Source organism: Pagrus pagrus (assembly GCF_965226575.1).
Source record: "Pagrus pagrus genome assembly, chromosome: 1".
NCBI classification, from domain to species: Eukaryota; Metazoa; Chordata; class Actinopteri; order Spariformes; family Sparidae; genus Pagrus; species Pagrus pagrus.
The window spans coordinates 30,599,919-30,617,634 of NC_140185.1; the positions used below are offsets into that span (position 1 = coordinate 30,599,919).

At 42.0% G+C, this 17,716-nt stretch overlaps 1 protein-coding gene across 1 annotated transcript in view; it reads right to left on the reverse strand.

The window, feature by feature from the left end:
- LOC311257965 (ras-specific guanine nucleotide-releasing factor 1-like) overlaps positions 1-16,973 on the reverse strand; it is a 29,301-nt gene extending 12,328 nt beyond the window's left edge. Inside the window, exons 1-13 of the mRNA XM_084353961.1 lie at positions 16,313-16,973; positions 9,636-9,742; positions 7,661-7,808; positions 6,777-6,869; positions 5,513-5,766; positions 5,298-5,377; positions 4,928-5,121; positions 3,828-3,937; positions 3,591-3,709; positions 2,358-2,518; positions 2,006-2,069; positions 894-1,036; positions 599-681 (exon numbers count right to left, since the gene is read on the reverse strand). Of these exons, the coding sequence (XP_084210087.1) occupies positions 599-681; positions 894-1,036; positions 2,006-2,069; positions 2,358-2,518; positions 3,591-3,709; positions 3,828-3,937; positions 4,928-5,121; positions 5,298-5,377; positions 5,513-5,766; positions 6,777-6,869; positions 7,661-7,808; positions 9,636-9,742; positions 16,313-16,588 (1,832 nt within the window). The 5' untranslated portion in view covers positions 16,589-16,973. The remainder of the gene's footprint in view (positions 1-598; positions 682-893; positions 1,037-2,005; positions 2,070-2,357; positions 2,519-3,590; positions 3,710-3,827; positions 3,938-4,927; positions 5,122-5,297; positions 5,378-5,512; positions 5,767-6,776; positions 6,870-7,660; positions 7,809-9,635; positions 9,743-16,312) is intronic.
- Between the last annotated feature and the right edge of the window lie 743 nt (positions 16,974-17,716).

Here is a 17,716-nt window from a genome sequence, read left to right on the forward strand (position 1 = left end):
AATATGTAAACTCCTTCTTCGGAATAGGTTGCACAGCCTTTATAACTTTACTAAAAACTGATGCGGACTCTCTGGTAAGTCTTCTCACTGGCCTCTACAGGCTGTAAATGAATCAGGGAACTGAACACTGAATCATTCAGGGCTCTTGAACAATGCAGGAGATGTTGTGTGAGGGTCACTGTTGAGTTACATTCAGGGGGCAAAGATTTTCTAGTAAACGAGTACACACACAAGCAGAAGGAGACTTTTAATTTATTGTTCTTATAGTTCTTACTTCTTGTGCAAGGGTTGCTAAGACTTGGTTTAAGGGCTACAGGTCGAATTAGGCCACAGTGTCACCGAGGGTCTTGATACACGTGTGAGTTTTCATGTATTTTTTCATATATTTATCAGGGGTGGAAACAAAATTGATTCACTTAAGTTTCATGATTTTAGTCTTTTTTACGATATCATGGATCGATTCTTTTATTTCTGAATCGATTTTATACAATTTAGTCCCTTAGCTTGATGCTAACACATAAAAGGATTTACCATTAATGCGCTAGCGGAAATTATGCATGTATACTGTATGTGTATTCCTGCACGGTGTCCAACTCACTTAATCATCTGCGGCACAGAGACTTTACTGTTTTCCTCGAAGGCGTTCATCATCAGACCATTGCAGCGGATGTTGTCGATGCACTGTAAGGTGAGGGAAGCAGAGAAAAGGTGCCCTGTGAGTGTAACAAACCATTGGACAGGACAAGTTTCTACTCCTGATGGTCAGACGCCACAGTGGTTTTCTGTTCTGATCATTTTAATGGCTACGTTCTGTCCTACAGTAGATGTAGATTAGATGTTTCAGTGCTGGCCTTCTAGGTTATACAAACTGTTCCCCATCTAATGAAACATACCTGGCTGATGTCGCTTGTCCACGCTGACTTCTCCTGTCGGGATGAAGCCACCAGGATGACCGTGTAAGGCTGGACATCTTTGGGCTCCACCATCACTTTGAAGTCCAGGTGCTCCGTGTCCTGGCCGCTCCGCTCCCCTTTGGCTGCAAGGCACAAATTCAACAACCTTCATTTTACAGTGACAGGGACAAATACATTCACTGAGAAAACACTAGGATAAAAAAGAGGAGCAAACAAGAATAACTGAAATGACATATGTCACTTTAAGTCATATTTATCAAATAAAACATAGTTGATTTAAACATTTAGAAACATTAACCAATCGGTAGGGCCTCAAAAGTGAGAAAAATCCCATCTCATGAGAGTCCTGCCTGATGAGTTACTGTAGAACGAAGGAAAAATCATCAAGGAGTTGTGTAACAGGGAGTCCTGCTGTGCTTTTTCAGATGGTGTTGCCAATATTGAGACACATTCTAGATATTACCCAACCAGCTCAACATTAAAAATAAAAGTGTTGTGATGGGTAAAGCCTTCCATACTGAGCCAAAGCTGACTGATTCTTACCAGTATCTGCTACAAAAAAACCTGCCTTTACACTGTATGAAAGCCCTCTGAAGATTAAATCCCTACATTCATCTGAAGGCAGCGGCAGCAGCAGATATGTGTTTTCCATCCGCAGCCTCTAATTTGTAAAGTGTGGCATGAAAGCACAGCAGTATTATCCACAATGATGCACCGTGGTTACCTTGAATAAATCACGTGCAAACCAACACCACTCAACCAGTCGGTGCTTATGACAACATCAAGCCATGTCAAGAAGGCAAATTAACTGAAAAAATGTCATGTCACAACTTTTTTTGCTGCTTAATACAAAGAGAAAAACTTGCACGGTTCTCATTTCAATGACTAATCGACTGAACAAGAGATGAAGTCTGTCTGATATTACATAACTGAGCCTGATTTAAGGAGAGTTTGGTGCTTTTAAGTGACATGCAGGCTCTGCTTTTTTTCAAATATCATGCAGCCCTACTCTGTATACCATACGCATACATTCCCACGTACAGGCCAACATGTTAAGAAAACATTTGAAGAAACTGTCTTTAGTAACTTACACTCGTCATCTGTCCCCTCTGGCTCCTCCATCAGTGTGCTGTCTATGAGGGAGACCACTCCGTTCTGTGGCGGGGGTGAAAGGTCACATACAGCTTGTTACCAGCTAGTAGACAGTGCAGGCTTCTGGATAGTTTTATTAAATCTGGGTCAATGTTATGATTAACAGTTGCTAAACACAGTGTAATCAAGATAAACTAAATGACAAGACAACCTGCTTCTTTGGCGATGGATATTAATAAGTCTTAATTGAACTATTGGTGTAATTAGTTATTATCAGGTTTAAAGTTAACCATAAATGATTGTGTTGTAATTTTTTAATATCAGGTCCTCTTGATTACAATCCCGCCGTACCTTAGTGATGTGGAGTTTTCCCCCGGAGCCGCGGGTACAGATGATGAGATGTTTGGAGAAGAGGAAGCACTGTCTCTCGCCTTCTTTCTTCAGAGACAGAGAGCCCAGTCGGCCTCTCGTGATCTTCCCCTTCTCGCTCATAGGCACCTGGATCAGGGAACCTGTGGAGTCAGTAACACACACACAAACGCAGATGAGATACGCAAACACATCTCACATCTCTTCGCTCTCAACTTCTGATACCGACACTGAACTTCATCTTGTAATTGGTGCCTGGACAGTTAAAAGACAAACTGTATTTTGAAAGTACATTTTTGGTGTAAATATTCAAGCTTCTAGTAAAAATATATAACAGGCGTGTGTTTGCGCGTCAGTAATCAATTCTTTTGTTCACATGTCTGCAGAGATGGAGGAAGGTGCTGAATATCTGGGCCAGATCACATGTGAAGCATCCCGACAGGAGAGATGTGTGAGGACGGCGTTTTATGCACGCTGAAGGATAATATTTGACGTCAGAGCACACGTCTGTGCTTTGACGATGCAACTCACTCATGCAACAGTTTCCATGTGGACACCGTCACATGACTCCAAATGTTTTTAATGTACTTTTTCTTCTGTAACTAGTCTGTGTAAGGGTTTACAATTGTATTATAGTTACTAATCTCAGTAATGCTCCGTCACTTTGATATTTGATATCTGAAGTGACAATACTGAATCAGCATTTCCTTTTAGCACTGTTGTCAGCTCAGCCATGAGGTGTGTATTGGAGGCAGGATATGAAACAGTAAACTTCACTGGACATGTAATTATTACTAATCACCCCAAGTATTTTTTTCTGCAGTATGTTTTGTAAAAAAAAAAAAAAAGTTGTCATATTGGCTCATACCAGACAACATCTACAGCGCTGGCATATGTCTGACAGGCCAATATCAGCCAATAGTATCCACCAACCGATATATCAGTCGGGCTCGGACACAGTAAGTTACCTCCTAATTAAAAGCATATTAAAAGACTGCGACAGCCTTATAAACAATCATAATGTGACAACTCTGCTGTTAATTATAGACTGCTGAGATATTATCCTAACATGTACTGTAGATTGTGTTTGGTGTTTTTGCTAACCATAAAGTTAGCAAACAAATCAATATAAAACTCAGTGTTCATCATTTAAAATTCATTGGGAATTTGTGTTGTTACTGTCAGTGTGTTAATGTGACCACAAAACAAACTTACCCTGCCTAACGAACGTCTGACTGGTGTCCAGCAGCACTTCACAACCCTCCACAATCATCCGCTCGATAGCCAAGTTCTTCCTGATGTTCTCAGTCTCGCTCACCTCATCATGCATGATTCTGGAAGGACAACAAAATCATACTCGTATATGAATTCAGATACTTCACAGACTTGTAGCATATACTGTAGTATAACATACAACACGTTTTCAGTTGCTCGATTGGCTGATTGATCTACCTGGAAAGTTCCTCCAGTTTTGACTTGGCGTAGTCCAAACTGTTTCTCTCCACGTGCTCATGCGGGGTGTGAGCCAGCAACTCGTGCAACGTCAGAATGTAACGAGGAATCTGACGGAGAAACAGAGAGAGACACGTTTGAACCGCTTATTGAAATGAGTATCTTTAATCCTTTTGAGTTAAAACACACGCACACACTTGAAAGTTTGAAAGGTCGAGAGATTTAAAGCTGTTTAGACGGCAGGGTCGAGCATCGTCACTCAAACGGCCTTCGACTGGTAACGACTCGACACCACAGTTTGTCTGACAAGCATAAAGACCAAATGTGTCTTTTGTTCACTTTCACTTGAAACAACATATACAATAAATATTCCATGAAACACTACTGTGTATTTCCTTTATCACCTTAACAGCTATTTTTATGTCTCCACTTCGAGCGTATCGGCATCGTTGTTCTGTTGTTGAAGGAGCTTTGAAAACCTCAGACCAAGTTTAACAGGTAAACACAGACTGTTGTGAAAGAGTGTGACTTTTACAGTTCGACGCTATAAAATCCGAGGTAACATCTCACAATGGTCCAATTTCTAAAAACGTACAGTATTATTATCCATTTTCAGTCTTAAAAAATACTTATGGCCTCCTAAGGGAGACGTTGTAACTTAAGATCACAGTTTTCATATTTTATCCGGACCGTAAGTGCTGATTATTATGAATTTTGATAAAATGATGTTTCAATGCTGCACCTGTTACCTGAACGGGGAGCCGCGATCAACAGTCGTCATTTTTATACTTATATGCCATTTTCCCGAAATCATTGGTCGACTTTAGACCAAACCAGAATGAATGTGTTTAACTCTGAAAGATTGCAAACTCTGCTGCATAAAGACAACAAACAAATATAGATGAAAATAAGAGCTATGCGGGCGTGAGGCTCTATATTTAAGTCTATTTCAAAAACTAAAAAAGGAAGGTACTTTATGGATACGTGCTGAAAAACATGTACCTTGCATGCTGAACAAAAACCACAGACTAGGTTATAAAACTATGTGTGAATTGTGTAATGACACTCCAGTCCTCTCCGCTGTAACCGTGTTGCTTTACCTGAAACATGGGGTAAGTGAGAAATGTCTCCAGCGTCCTCTCCTCACAGTCGGGCTTGGCCTCATACTGCTTCAGCAGCTTGTCGAAGTCTCGGTTCTGTTTGCAGTGAGCCAGGATCTGCAGGCTGTACTGGTGGTTCCTCACAAACTCCTGGTAGATGTTCAGCATTGGCAGCAAGATGTCAAACAGGTCGGCTGTAAAGAGAGGAAGACATCTTCAGGAATATACACGTCTCATTAAATTTGTTTTCCTGTGCATTAATCATAAAATATTTTAGGAGCATGAGGTAATACAGGGGTCCCCAAACTTTTTCTGTATGTACTGTATTGAACTGTATGGGTGACTGAGGTGCTGTCTCGGTCTCTCTTACCCAGCACAAGTGTCGGCCAACTGGCTATCCTGGCCTTGAGTCCCTGGTAGAAGATCTGATGGAGGAACATGATGGTCTCACTAATAAAACAAATAAGCAAAATGGCGGTCATGAGCGACTGTCTCTCTCTCTCTCCTGTTCACAAGTGTCGGCTGTTCCCACTGTGCCGAGTCACACCACTATCACAACCAGTCTCCAGTCTCACCACCAGCCACCTGTTAAGAAAGATGCTGCTGACATCGTCGTGCGTGATGGGCGGCTTCTTGGAGCTGGCGGCCATGCGGAGCGGCCGCAGGAAGTTGTTGACCAGGATGTGGAGCTGCTGGACGTATTCGGCCTCGGCCTCCAGCATGCTGAACACCACCTGGTTCCTCTTCCGCATGCTTTCGGCGTGAGGTGAACGGATGTAGTCCTGGATGATGGTTTTCCACTTCCTGCGGCAAATCCAGCCTCGCAGGAAACTCTGGACCTGTGATTACAAAGGTAAGCACACAAGAGTTAAGCTAACTCAAAGCAGTAGTATGTTTATGTTTATTGCATATTTTCTGAGGTAATCCAGCAGGTTTCAACGGTAATGTTAGCGAGGAATTGGTTAAATGCTAACGTTAGCTGTTGTCAAACAGGGGCTAATTGTTAGATAGTGACAACCTGTCACTGTCACTATTCAGTAAGTTGTCACATAATGTTAACCAAAGAAAAAGCTACTGTGAGACGGAGCTCAACGTTAATGCTAGTAAACATAAAGTTTTCAAGTCAGAAGCTAATGTTTGTCACCGCTACGAAGCCAAGCTAAAGCTAGCTCAGGTTACTGTAATAGCAACTAGAGAATTCATAGTGTTTATTTAAAAAAAAAATGCATCTATTAATTTTTTGGGTCACTTTTGGGCAGCACAACAAGCTCTTAATGACACATTAATCCCTTATGCAGTTGCAATGGAGTACGTGCTTGCAAACACATCCTGCAGACAGCAGCATCTATTTGTATTTGTGTTTTCTGCCGACCTGACAAACCAAAGTCCAACAACCTGTTTGACTCTCCTTTTAGCTCTGTTTTGGTCTCCAACAACCCTCTTCCTCTTTAGTTAATAGATGTTCTAGCTAGTTGATAACCTTGATGGTGTTTATTAGTGAAAAAAGTTGTTTCATCGCCACAGCCTTACAGTAAGGGGCTTTCCAAAACTTTCCAAACTCCAAGCTTTATTAAGGAGGCAGCAGCTTCAGTAGAGCTGAAGACAGAGCACGCTAGTGGACGAGGAGCTCCCTGCTTTAAATGCAAGTGTGAGCTTCCCTGAATAAATGAAGGTTAAAAATAAAACCTGCAGGTGCCCAGAGATGATGTAGTGTTGTTTCAGGAACTATACGTATCCCTGAGCAGATCAAACTCTTCCCATACCCTTTTTTTACTTAAGTTTTGCTCTTTGCATTACTTCAGTTTTTCTTAACAAGAAAAGTCCGGCTTTTTCCTCTCCTTGATCTCACCTTCTTGATCTTCTTGATCTCTGTGTCATCTTCACTGGGAGGCACCTCTGGATTCGACTGGATCTTCTCATTGTCCTTGAGCAGACCAGCGATCTGAAATCCAACACGAATCAGACATTGCATTGGCTGAGTGGGCTCATACTGTACGCAGCTAAAATCCTACTCATGAACTCGGTCACGTCATATTCTCTCTCCCTCTCTCTGTGTGTTTTATTATGATTATGAATGTCTTATTCAATGTTTTTATTTGGTTTTTGTTCAACTTCGTTACCATCCATTAGCTGCTTCCAAAGACTTTGTGAACAAACTGTACCAGCTGCATCAAAATGTTTCCTTTCAATACTGTTTTTTCATTTTCATCATGAAACGATGTATGAATAAGAATAGACACCTTTTTAATAAAGCACTTACATTAAATAAAACAACCCAAAATCCATTACTACGACACGTTTTAGCCATGAAAAGTGAGACGTTGTTGATTATCATTTTTGGTGCAGACTGCAGCGTCGCCTACAATAGAAGCCGATTCATGCATATTGAAAACATCCAATTGAATTGGAGCTATCCATTAGCACATTAAAGAGAAATGCATTTGATCTAGTTTAGACTGAATAATGAGAATACAAAACACTCAACAGTATCGCAGAGTCTCTAACAAGGACATCCCGGGGGCGCTGCGAGCTGCGACGCTCGCCGTGAACTCACAGAACTGTGGTTAGTAATCTGGGTCGTGACCTTTGTCCTGTGCCCCCATTTCTGTCTTTAAACAATGTGTTCGACTACTTTCACTTCCATCTTTTCACTCTCCGTCTCCACTGAGTGCCGTGCAGTAAGACAAAACACACACACAGGTATTACTAGAATGAAATTTCATGGCGAGTTACCTCTGATTTTAGCCGCTCTATCTCGATTTCCCCATCCTCTATCTGTTGTCGAAGTTGCTTGGCAACCGTTTTCTCCGTCTCCACTATTTGGAGTAGATGGAGATACTTCTGCATGAGGGTCTCATGCTCTGTAGCCAGGTTCCTGTAACTAAACACACACACAGACACTGTAAGGACCTCATTAACGCATGTTTCATGGGCTCTCCATGGATTTATCAAAGCACAAGCAGACCTCTGTTCAGCATGTGTTTGAACCACGGACCCTGAACCACCAGAGCGCAGGCGCTTACGCAACCGATTCTTCAAATACTTGCAGGCTTAGCAAACCACGTGTAAAGGCTGGTTCTGCATGAGCAATAATTCTGTGCATTGTCCAGTCCAACAAAGGGTTTTAGTCTGATTTGATCCAACAAAGCAACACTGCTTGTTAAACTGGAATTGTTCTGACAGAAATAAGTGCTGGGAAAGAAAATCAAAGCATCAGAATATCATAAAAAAGCAATATGATTGTATGTAAATACAGATGTTTCATTGCCCTGCTGTGTGTTACATGCTCACAGGCCAACTTACTCCTGTACAGTAAGTGCTGCTGCCTCAACCGAGCACTAATCAATGTAATCTTCAATGAGTCTAATCAATTGACCTTTCGCCATACAAATGCACACTGCTGACATTTACAGTGATTGTATCGCTCGGCCTTCATGACCCTCTTTTGTCTCTGAATCTTAAAGGCGCATTTCACTCATTATAAACCTCCATGGATCAAGTCTAATAATAATACTTTTATTCTATTAGAGCTTTCTAAACTTTAACAATAATTAAAGGGAATCTACACAATAATCCAGTGGAGGCTAATCTTAAAAGAGTCTGACAGGGCTTTCACACCAAAAGGGCAAGTTCGACATTAAACAGAGCAAGGCCATTATTCCCAATGAGAAGAGCGTCTGCGCTCTCTCAGGAAGCTGCACATCCATAGTACGTTCATTTTCCATCAGGTTGTGCAGCGAGGATTCAATTAAGTTAAACCTTGACCCCAAATACACTGACCTCTACATGGTGCATTCAGGGGAATACTGGCATTGACAGAAAGTGGAAATTTTGACGGTTGAAACCACCATTAATGAGTGAAATAGACTTTAATTAGACTTTTAAAGCAACACAAATTCAATTTGTCCAATACTCTGGTTCTTTTAAAGTGCCTTTTGCTAGCATGCTTAACATTTTCGTACGTAGCGTACAAACATGCTAAACTAAGAGGACTTTGTGGACTTTGCTATCTATCAGGTTGTAATAAGTTAAAGGGACAATATGTAAAAATTTCCCACCTGTCAAATTCATATTCAAAACAAACAGGGGGTAGGCTTATTTCACCAGAGTATCCACTAACTGCTGCTAACTGTAGCTGCTCTTAGCTAGTTAGCCATGCAGCTAGCGGTTCGGACTGGGAGATCAGGGACCAGGAGAGTGTTACTGTTTACACCACTAGCGCACAAGCTTTGGACCATGAATGGCCGCGGCTAGCTGGTTAGCGTGCTAACTTCAGTAGATTTCTCTTCATCGCACATTATTTATTCACATTCTGTTGATAATTGTAGTTATTTTTCAAATAATTCTTACACATTGCCCCTTTAAAAATACTGTAATTGACCATTTGAATGCCTCCAATAAGTTGAAGAATTACATGTTAATCCATTGGTTGGCACAAGTTTTAACCTGATAGGCTCCGAAAACTCTTTCAGACTCCTTCTCTTCGTTCCTGAAAGCCTGCAGTGAAGGTTTTTTTTTTTATATAGCTCTTAAGTCTGATGTTTGGTGAAGCAAGTTCACACTGGGTTGTACTTATCTTTCACTGATTGATTACACTGATTAACACTACAGCACAACACAACACAAATACTCCGAACACGGTCTCTCTCCTCAGAACGTCCTCATCTGAATGTGTGCATGTAGGTGACAGGTCATGTGTTAGAGGTACCTGGCCTGTGTGATGGCAGCCACCCACTCGTCACAGTCCTTGACGTCCTCTGTGCGCAGCTCCAGAGCCTTCTGGTTGTCATGATTGAACGTGACGGTGAAGTAATACTGGGAAACGACATCATGGAAAGAGTCAAATATTTGTTCAGCATGTAATGAGACAATGAGATTTATATTCAAGGGGTTTCAGAGTAAAAGATGGAGACGGTTTCCTTTGTAACCTCGTCATCATTGACTGGCTTTCTCTCAAATCTACATTTCGCTGAAGACTGAAGTTGTACGTAGACACACACATGCGTGTCCATGTGTGAATGAGAGGAAGAGAGAGATCCTGAGGGAAAGGTCTTGAGAGATTCATTATAAAGCCTTCTGTGCATTGAGCCTGTAACCTGGCAACTCACCTCTGAATTGGTGGAAGCCTCTCGACTGACGCCGTGTTTTGTCGAGTTTTGTTTTGCTTTGTCCTGGTGATTTGGCTGCATTTTAGTGACACAAACACCTCTGGGTCCTCACCCCTTTTTACTCCCTCACCAATTATCTCCAGTGGCCCGACAGCCTTAAAGGCTCCGTTATGGCAATTATGGCAAATGCGAGTGGAATTGTTTTCTAATAGGCTTATCAGATAAAAATCCTCAAATCAACAAAGTGGTGGTCATTGTGATAATAGTACAGAGAGCTTGTTTGTGGTAGAAAGGCATCAAATTATATAACACTGATGCATTGTAAATAGACCCCCACAAATCCAATATATTGGATTTTTTATCCCTCCCAAATGCCAAGAGCAAATCATTTGTGAAGGGGAGTAATGTTCCATATTTCCTGATGAGCAGCAGAATGGGCCTTTGTCAATAATGTGCTTCCCATCTCCCGCTTCCTGTGATCTGGTGTGTCAAGCCTTTTAGGCAGCTATATTTAGCTCCACGTCACTACATTTTTTGCCACAGAGACATTATCTCTCGGTAAGTGAGACAACGTAGCCCGTAGTAAATCCTTGTTTAAACTCTGCAGACAAAAAACGTTGAAATTCTTCAGGAATGGAGCAAAAGAGAAAAGATTAAACACGTTTGCTTTATGTAATACTGATGATGAGGATGGCTTCTAATTACTAAACGTCTGATCACATTTATCCCTCAAAACCTTTTTTGATCCAGTTTCATTTTTATAGATATGATTTTTCGAGGATATTTTTAATAGCACAGTATTGTTAATTTATTTTTTTTACTTTTTTGCTGTTACATATTGACTATAAACAGCCATTTACGGCTACCTCACCGTTCTACTTCTGATCATAGAGACCTAAGCTCCACTTTTACAACTCCGAGACCTACTCGGTTTGGGTGACCCCTATGGTGAAACTGTCTGTTCACCGCTCTAAGTGAATGTGCTATAGCCTGTATCTAATCTAAACACTCGACACTCCTTCAGTGCATCATCCTCTGAACACCAGAGGGGAACGCCTGCAACACGCCAGCTCTTAACACAAGCGATCATCTCACATCGCATTCGGTCTTCAACTCGCTGCTTCAGGCTGCAGCTGACGATACACGTGGACTATCATTGTGAAAATCTTGAAATTGATTTGGGGAAATGACATGGCTGGCTAGCTACAGCTAGTCTTGTTGTTAAACATACTGTGAAATTATATTTACTGTTTGTCAGCTGTACACAGTGTTGCTGACTTTGAACCTTGCTAGGATAACGTCAGATGAGTCGTATCTGAGGTCCGTCCTACTGACTGGAGTAATGAACATTTCCATTATGTGAGAACCTACAAACCTCGGATGGTAATGATGCTTCAGATATTCGTCAAACTCTCAGTTGTTGCCACGGAGTTGTTTATTGTGAAAACTTCATATTTTGATTGCAAAACGAATGAAAGTAAATAAAAACCTCATCAAGCATTAACCCTTACATGTTTGAGAGTCTGCAACAAAAAGTGATGCTTGCCTTCTAATAAGACTATAAAACACAGTTTAATATGATGGATTTTGATACACTCTATACCTCTAAATTAGTGCTGACAGTACTTCTTTTACAGCACTTCCCTCCTACATTCGGTCTATTTGGATATCTGTCATTGGAGTTTTATAACAGTTGGTTCATCAGAGGTGAATGTCTAAAAAATAAAAAATAAATGTGACTAAGACATAACATAACATACTGTATATTTCTGTCTTTGTGGATGATTTCTGAATGACCCATATAACATATAAAACATGTTTTTTTTCTTATTTGGAGTAATAAAAATGCTTTATGGTCATTTCTATATTATTATCTTCGCTGAAACACTTCTACACTACCACTTCAATACTTTTCTACACATAAGTTAGAGAAGAAAAGATGAAAAAAAATGTTGCTGAACGTTGAAATTGAACGGACACTCTTTCAAGACAATTGGAAATATATTAGGCATATTGATACTCCACGGTGCAAAAGCCATAATAGACTGCTAGATGCATGGAGACGTTCATTCAATCAATACAAGTCTTTGATCCACTTGTTCTGGTATTGTCTTGTCTATTGTTAAAAATGATGACTTGAAACTGGCCACAGTCCTGCTGATTATATAAATAAAAACTGTTTACTGTAAAACCAACACTGCACGATACTACACAGTCCTGAACTGTAGATTCAGAGGAAAAACGTGTTCGCCTAAATAAAACAAATAAAACTTCTCCCCCACCTCCACCACCCAAGACGACCCACATCCCATTTCTCACATGCCCGTTATTTGCTGTGCTCGCTAAGCGAAGCACAACGCCGAGGCATGTTGTTGCACATTTCGTCGGCCCCCTTCAAATGCACTTTTTCAGATGCAAATAGGGGTTGCCATAGTAACTGTGGGCTTAAACGTAACTCGCCTTTCTAAATGGGGAATAAGAACATTTAAAAAGTAGAACACTCCACAGAATACAATGAGAAACGCAGAGACAGACGGAGCGGGAGGGGAGAGAAAGATCTTCTGCCTTTTTTGACGAGTGAGGGCTATAAAAAGCTGCTGTAGCCCTGCAAGGTGGCAGTTGGCTTGGCATCTATTCGCTGCATTGTCCCTCTCCCTGTCACACACAGATAAGATCCAGCACTCGCCCCGGCCATTCCTCCCCGCAGCTCTGTCACACATACACACAGCAACGGCACTAACACCCCGCAACAGAAATGTGGAGTCTGCTGTAATCTGCATATGTAACAGGTTTAATGTTAGAAGAAATCTACAGTAGCGTCGCCTTAGATGACCTCTGCAGTCTGCTCATTGACTCAAGTGTCGCTCTTTGTTTTTTCCAGAGTGGGGAAAGTGAAAAAAGGAAATCTGCATGCCCTCAGACACCTGGAGCATCGATTACTCTTTCTGTCCTCATTTCACCTTTTATAGATTGACATCGGCGTATGCAGAGAGGCAAATATAGACCTCGAGCCTGCATGCACAAGAGTCCCACAACACGCACGGACACACGTACAGGATTCACGGCGCGCGCACACAGCGCACACTGCAAGTCCAAATTTTTATTTACGTACGCGTGCACATTTGATACAATGAAATTCGACGCCCCCGCACAAATACCAGAAAACAGAGAGAATTTATTCCTGACACATATTATGTAAAGGAACACGTGCTGAACAGAAGACTGTGTTATGCTAATTGAAGGCTTTCAAATTCATTTAATTCACTGTTGAAATAAATTCACCGGAGCAGCCTGCATGAACAGCTGTCATCGGAGATGTCACTCAGTCCACATTTCATCCCCCGAACAAAGCGTGTCTCTTGTCCTGACATGGTTTTTAAAGGAGATAGGAGCTTTACGGTGAGCAAAGTTTAATAGTTCAGTCCTCCAAAAGCAGCCCATATGGCTCATATGAGCTGCTACATAAAGTTAAACCCTGGTTAGTGTCAGGCAACTAAAGAAAAACTCTCCGTAGCTACTTTAGTGGACGATAAAAGTCCACATGGCTGCAAGATATCTCATCTCATGAAACAAGTTCTTTGTCCTGCTGAGGGTGGTAACCTCAGCAGTCGTCTAGGGTAAAAAAACACAACAACATGCATTCACTTATTCTGAATTATCTAAATTCTGCTGGTCCCTCGTAGTGACACTGATAAGAATCGCGACAGCTCTGCCAACAAAGAGCAGAAGGGCAACTGAGTGAAGAACATGACGCGACAGCAGAGTTCAGCACCGTGGACAGCGACATCAGGTACAGCTGATGGAAACAGCCACATAACTGCAGGAACCAGCGTCCAACAGTCACTCGTAATGAATGTACACTGCAGCTATCCTTTATTTGTCTGAAGACGACTCTTCCCCAGAGGTTTAACAGTAAAATATAAATATTATCACTCAGGATTGTGATTCTTATGAGAGCCCAACCGATACTCAATTTTTGGGGCTTATGCCAATACCGTGATAGGAAGTAAGAGTCCGATATCGATATATTTAGGTCGATATACACACATTTTTTTGCAGCGATCCGTCAAATTTTGTCATCAAACACTTACAATTTTACAGTTTAGCAACAAAATGTATTGTCTAAAATGACATCTGTGCGCTAGAATGGTAAACTTGCGGGGAATTTGAGATTTATAAATGACCCCAAGCATCTTTATCTGTAAAAGTATTTCTAAAAGAGTTTTCATATCTGCACCGGGGCTGCACAATATATTGCTTCAGCATCGACGTCGCCAGGTGTCGCCAATAGTGACATCGCAGGATGTGCAATGTAGATTACGGCAAATTAACTCAAAAGATGTCACGCTGCAACTTTTTACAGCTTGATACAAAAGGAAAACTAACCCAGTTCTCATTTTCTACATCTCTAATCTACAAGAGAAGTCGGTCTATTATTGAATAATTGCATTTAAGGGTTCAGGGACAGGTGGGAGTTTGTTGCTTCTGAGGGAAATGCATTGATAAAATACACTCCCCTACAAAATCAGTCCAATCATTCTGAAATGATTGATTATTTCCAAAAAGAGCTATTCAAGTTATCTGGTGAAAATTCCTGAGATTTGTCATGATCGCAAAAAAAAAAAAAATATTGCGATGTCAATTTTTTTCCCAATATCGTGCAGCCCTGATCTGTGAAAGGCAAAATATCAGAGGATAATATCGACCGACCAAGCCAACAGCTTTTCTTCCAGTAGAGTCAAGAATTGTAGAGAGTTTTCTCAGCCGTACCTGCGGGCACCCATATTAGTTTTTTTTTTCTCATGTGGGATCTGAAAAATACCCCATAGGGTGCCCTAGTGGCATTGGGGTTAAGGGGTTAGGGCCCTGATCATGAACCCTATCATCCCTTGTTCCAGTAGCAGTGCGTAAAATGCCCGAAAATATCTTTTAAAAGAGACAAAAAAAACTGTTGTTGCCTTTCGTTTGTTGCATCAGTGCTGCTGCTGTACTGTAAAAGTGAAACAGTCTGCGAGGCCTAAAGTCCAACGACAACTTTCGTATTAACGTTCAGAATTGCTCTCCTCCTCCGAGTGGAAAAAAAAAACCGACCACCTGTTTGCCTCATGAACAAAGATTATGATGAGTGAACAGATAAGATGACCCACCGCTGTGACTTCTGACTTCAGCTCTTTTATGAGCTCTGCTGCAGGGGGAGGCAGAAGCGACTGCAGCTGGCGGAGCAGATTTTCAGAAGGTGACTGCAGTCATGGCTCGCTCACAGCAGCTTGACCACTTCTCTGCCTCTTTTAATGCTTTTACGCCACAAGGTTTATTTCTTCCAGCAGCAGCAGCAGCAGCAGCAGCCTCCCTAACCCCTCCAAACTGAGGCTGGAAGGCTTTCACTGAGATTATTTCTGACTGTGTCACACTGGCATAAAAAAACACACACACACACATAACAAGAGTGGAAATTGTTGAGCCCTCACACATGTTAATCCATGGCCCAGGGAATTAAAACGAATGAGGGGGGGTGAACTGAGAAACAAAAGCAAATGCTGGGACATTTATTTATTTATTATTTGGGTTTTCATTCATGGCTGTCGTTAACAACCCCGTGATAATGAGACGAGCCGCTGTGAACCGGTGGAGACGCAGTTGCCAAGGTAGGATGCTATTAATATCAAGACAAGGAATTAAATCAATACGTCAAAAACCACAAGGAAGGGGGCAGCTCTCCTCCGCAAGATGGCAACCTGCAAAGTTTTGGGATGCTGCTTTTAAGTTTGCTCCCCACAACATGAGCTGCGATGTCTAAAAATACAGCCTCTTACATAAAAAAAAAAAAAAAATGGAAAAAAAAAAAAAACACAACGCGCTGCAACAAATGTCCTGATGGGGAAAAGAAACTAGTTTTTATTTCTGGCAAAGTTTTGCGCACAGAAATCGCGCAAGACTTGAGTGTACATTTCTGCGTTTTGGTTGCGTTTGATGCGTTTACGTCTGATGCGGGCTGCGCTGCTATTTTAGTGCAGAATCGAGACAATCAATCAGTTGGGATGACGCCATTACGTAACACCGAGCGTCAAGTGAACATCTCCGGGACATTGTTTGCGTGATAAATAGGGATAAAAACAGCAACTGTGTCGTTGGGAACGCATTCGTGCTGCGTACACAGAAACACCTCCTCTCATCAATGTGAGACAAAAACAAGTTTGACGAGTGTGTGTGTGTGTGTGTGTGTGTGTGTGTGTGTGTGAGCGCCTCGACTCAATGGGAGCTCGTGTTCACATCTTACCTGCTTCTCTAAGCATTCCTTCGCTGACAGAGACGGTTTCGGTGACGGTGCCCTGTCACAGACGCATCCCTCCAACAGGTACAGTCCGGAGGGGCGTGAGCTGGAGTCGTTCTCGAAATAAAACAGCATATTCTGCAACAAAGCGAACCACTTTGAATGCCATTTTGTGTTGTCTGAGCTTTTCTTGCTCAGGCAGCCTCGCCTCGTCCCGTCCTTCTTCGCCAAAAGAGCCAGATAGGTGATGTGGCCGTCATTGAGTCGCATCCCTTTCTGCATGTTGGCGGCGAGGAGGAGAGCAATCTGCGGGGATCGCCTGCGGGATTCTTACATGTTCTTCTCCTCAGCGCCTCCGGAACACAGTGAGACTTGGTGGGCAGCAGCCCACTCCTGTGTGCCCATCCACAGTTGCCACACTAATGTCGTAGGAAAAGAAGAAGAAGAAGTAGAAGAAGAAGAAGAAGAAGAAGAAGAAGAAAAGGAAGAGGATGAAGAAGAAGAGGTTGCGCGTAAAGAGTCAAAGTTACGCATTCAGCCGCACAGATCCCGGGCTGCGGACTTTGCCACAGCGAGCCCCGCCGCCGTCTCTGAGAAGCCTCCTGTTCCTCATGAGCTCGAGCCGCTCATGATGAGGACTGAGGTGACCCCGTGCACAGCCTACACACGCGCACACACAGCATCCTGCTCTCACAGAGGGAGGAAGCGCAGTCACGTGACCCATCCCCCCCCACCAACACCTTGGACAGAAACTCACAGGGAGAGAGAGACCCCCCCCCCACACACACACACACACACACACGCACACGCACACACACACCTGAGTTTTCTTCCTCAGCAGCTCCACACACCATATGTTCATGTCTTGTTTAGTTTGTTCTCAGTATTTATTCATTTTAATACCTTTCTTGAGCAGCGGATCAATAAAGTCTTATCTTATCCCGCAGGGAGCAACAAGGGTGGACTTAATGTATGAACCGTTTTGCTGTTAGACACATAATTAAACAAGAAAAATAAAAGACTTTTATTATATTTAGAGTACAATCTGCAGCCCTGCATTAAATCCTGTTGTTTAGTGAGGCTAGGACATGTTTAAAGGTGCATTGTGTAGTTCTGGGGAAAGACATGAATGATTTATTCATGATTTTTCCTCTTTTTTTTAACGAGATAAACAAACTCTCTTTGTTTCCATGACTGAAATAACTGAACAAACAAACTGACCTTAAAGGACAACACAGTTCCAGGCTGTTTTACTTTGTTTATATGTGGCGGACCCTGCCACCTTTCTAGCTTCAAACAATGTTCTGGGGATCTTATCTTCCTCTGAGAGCAGCTGGCTTATTCAGTCATGGAAAAAATTAAATATTTCTTTGTTTGTATTATTACCTCATTATTATTGTACATTAATAT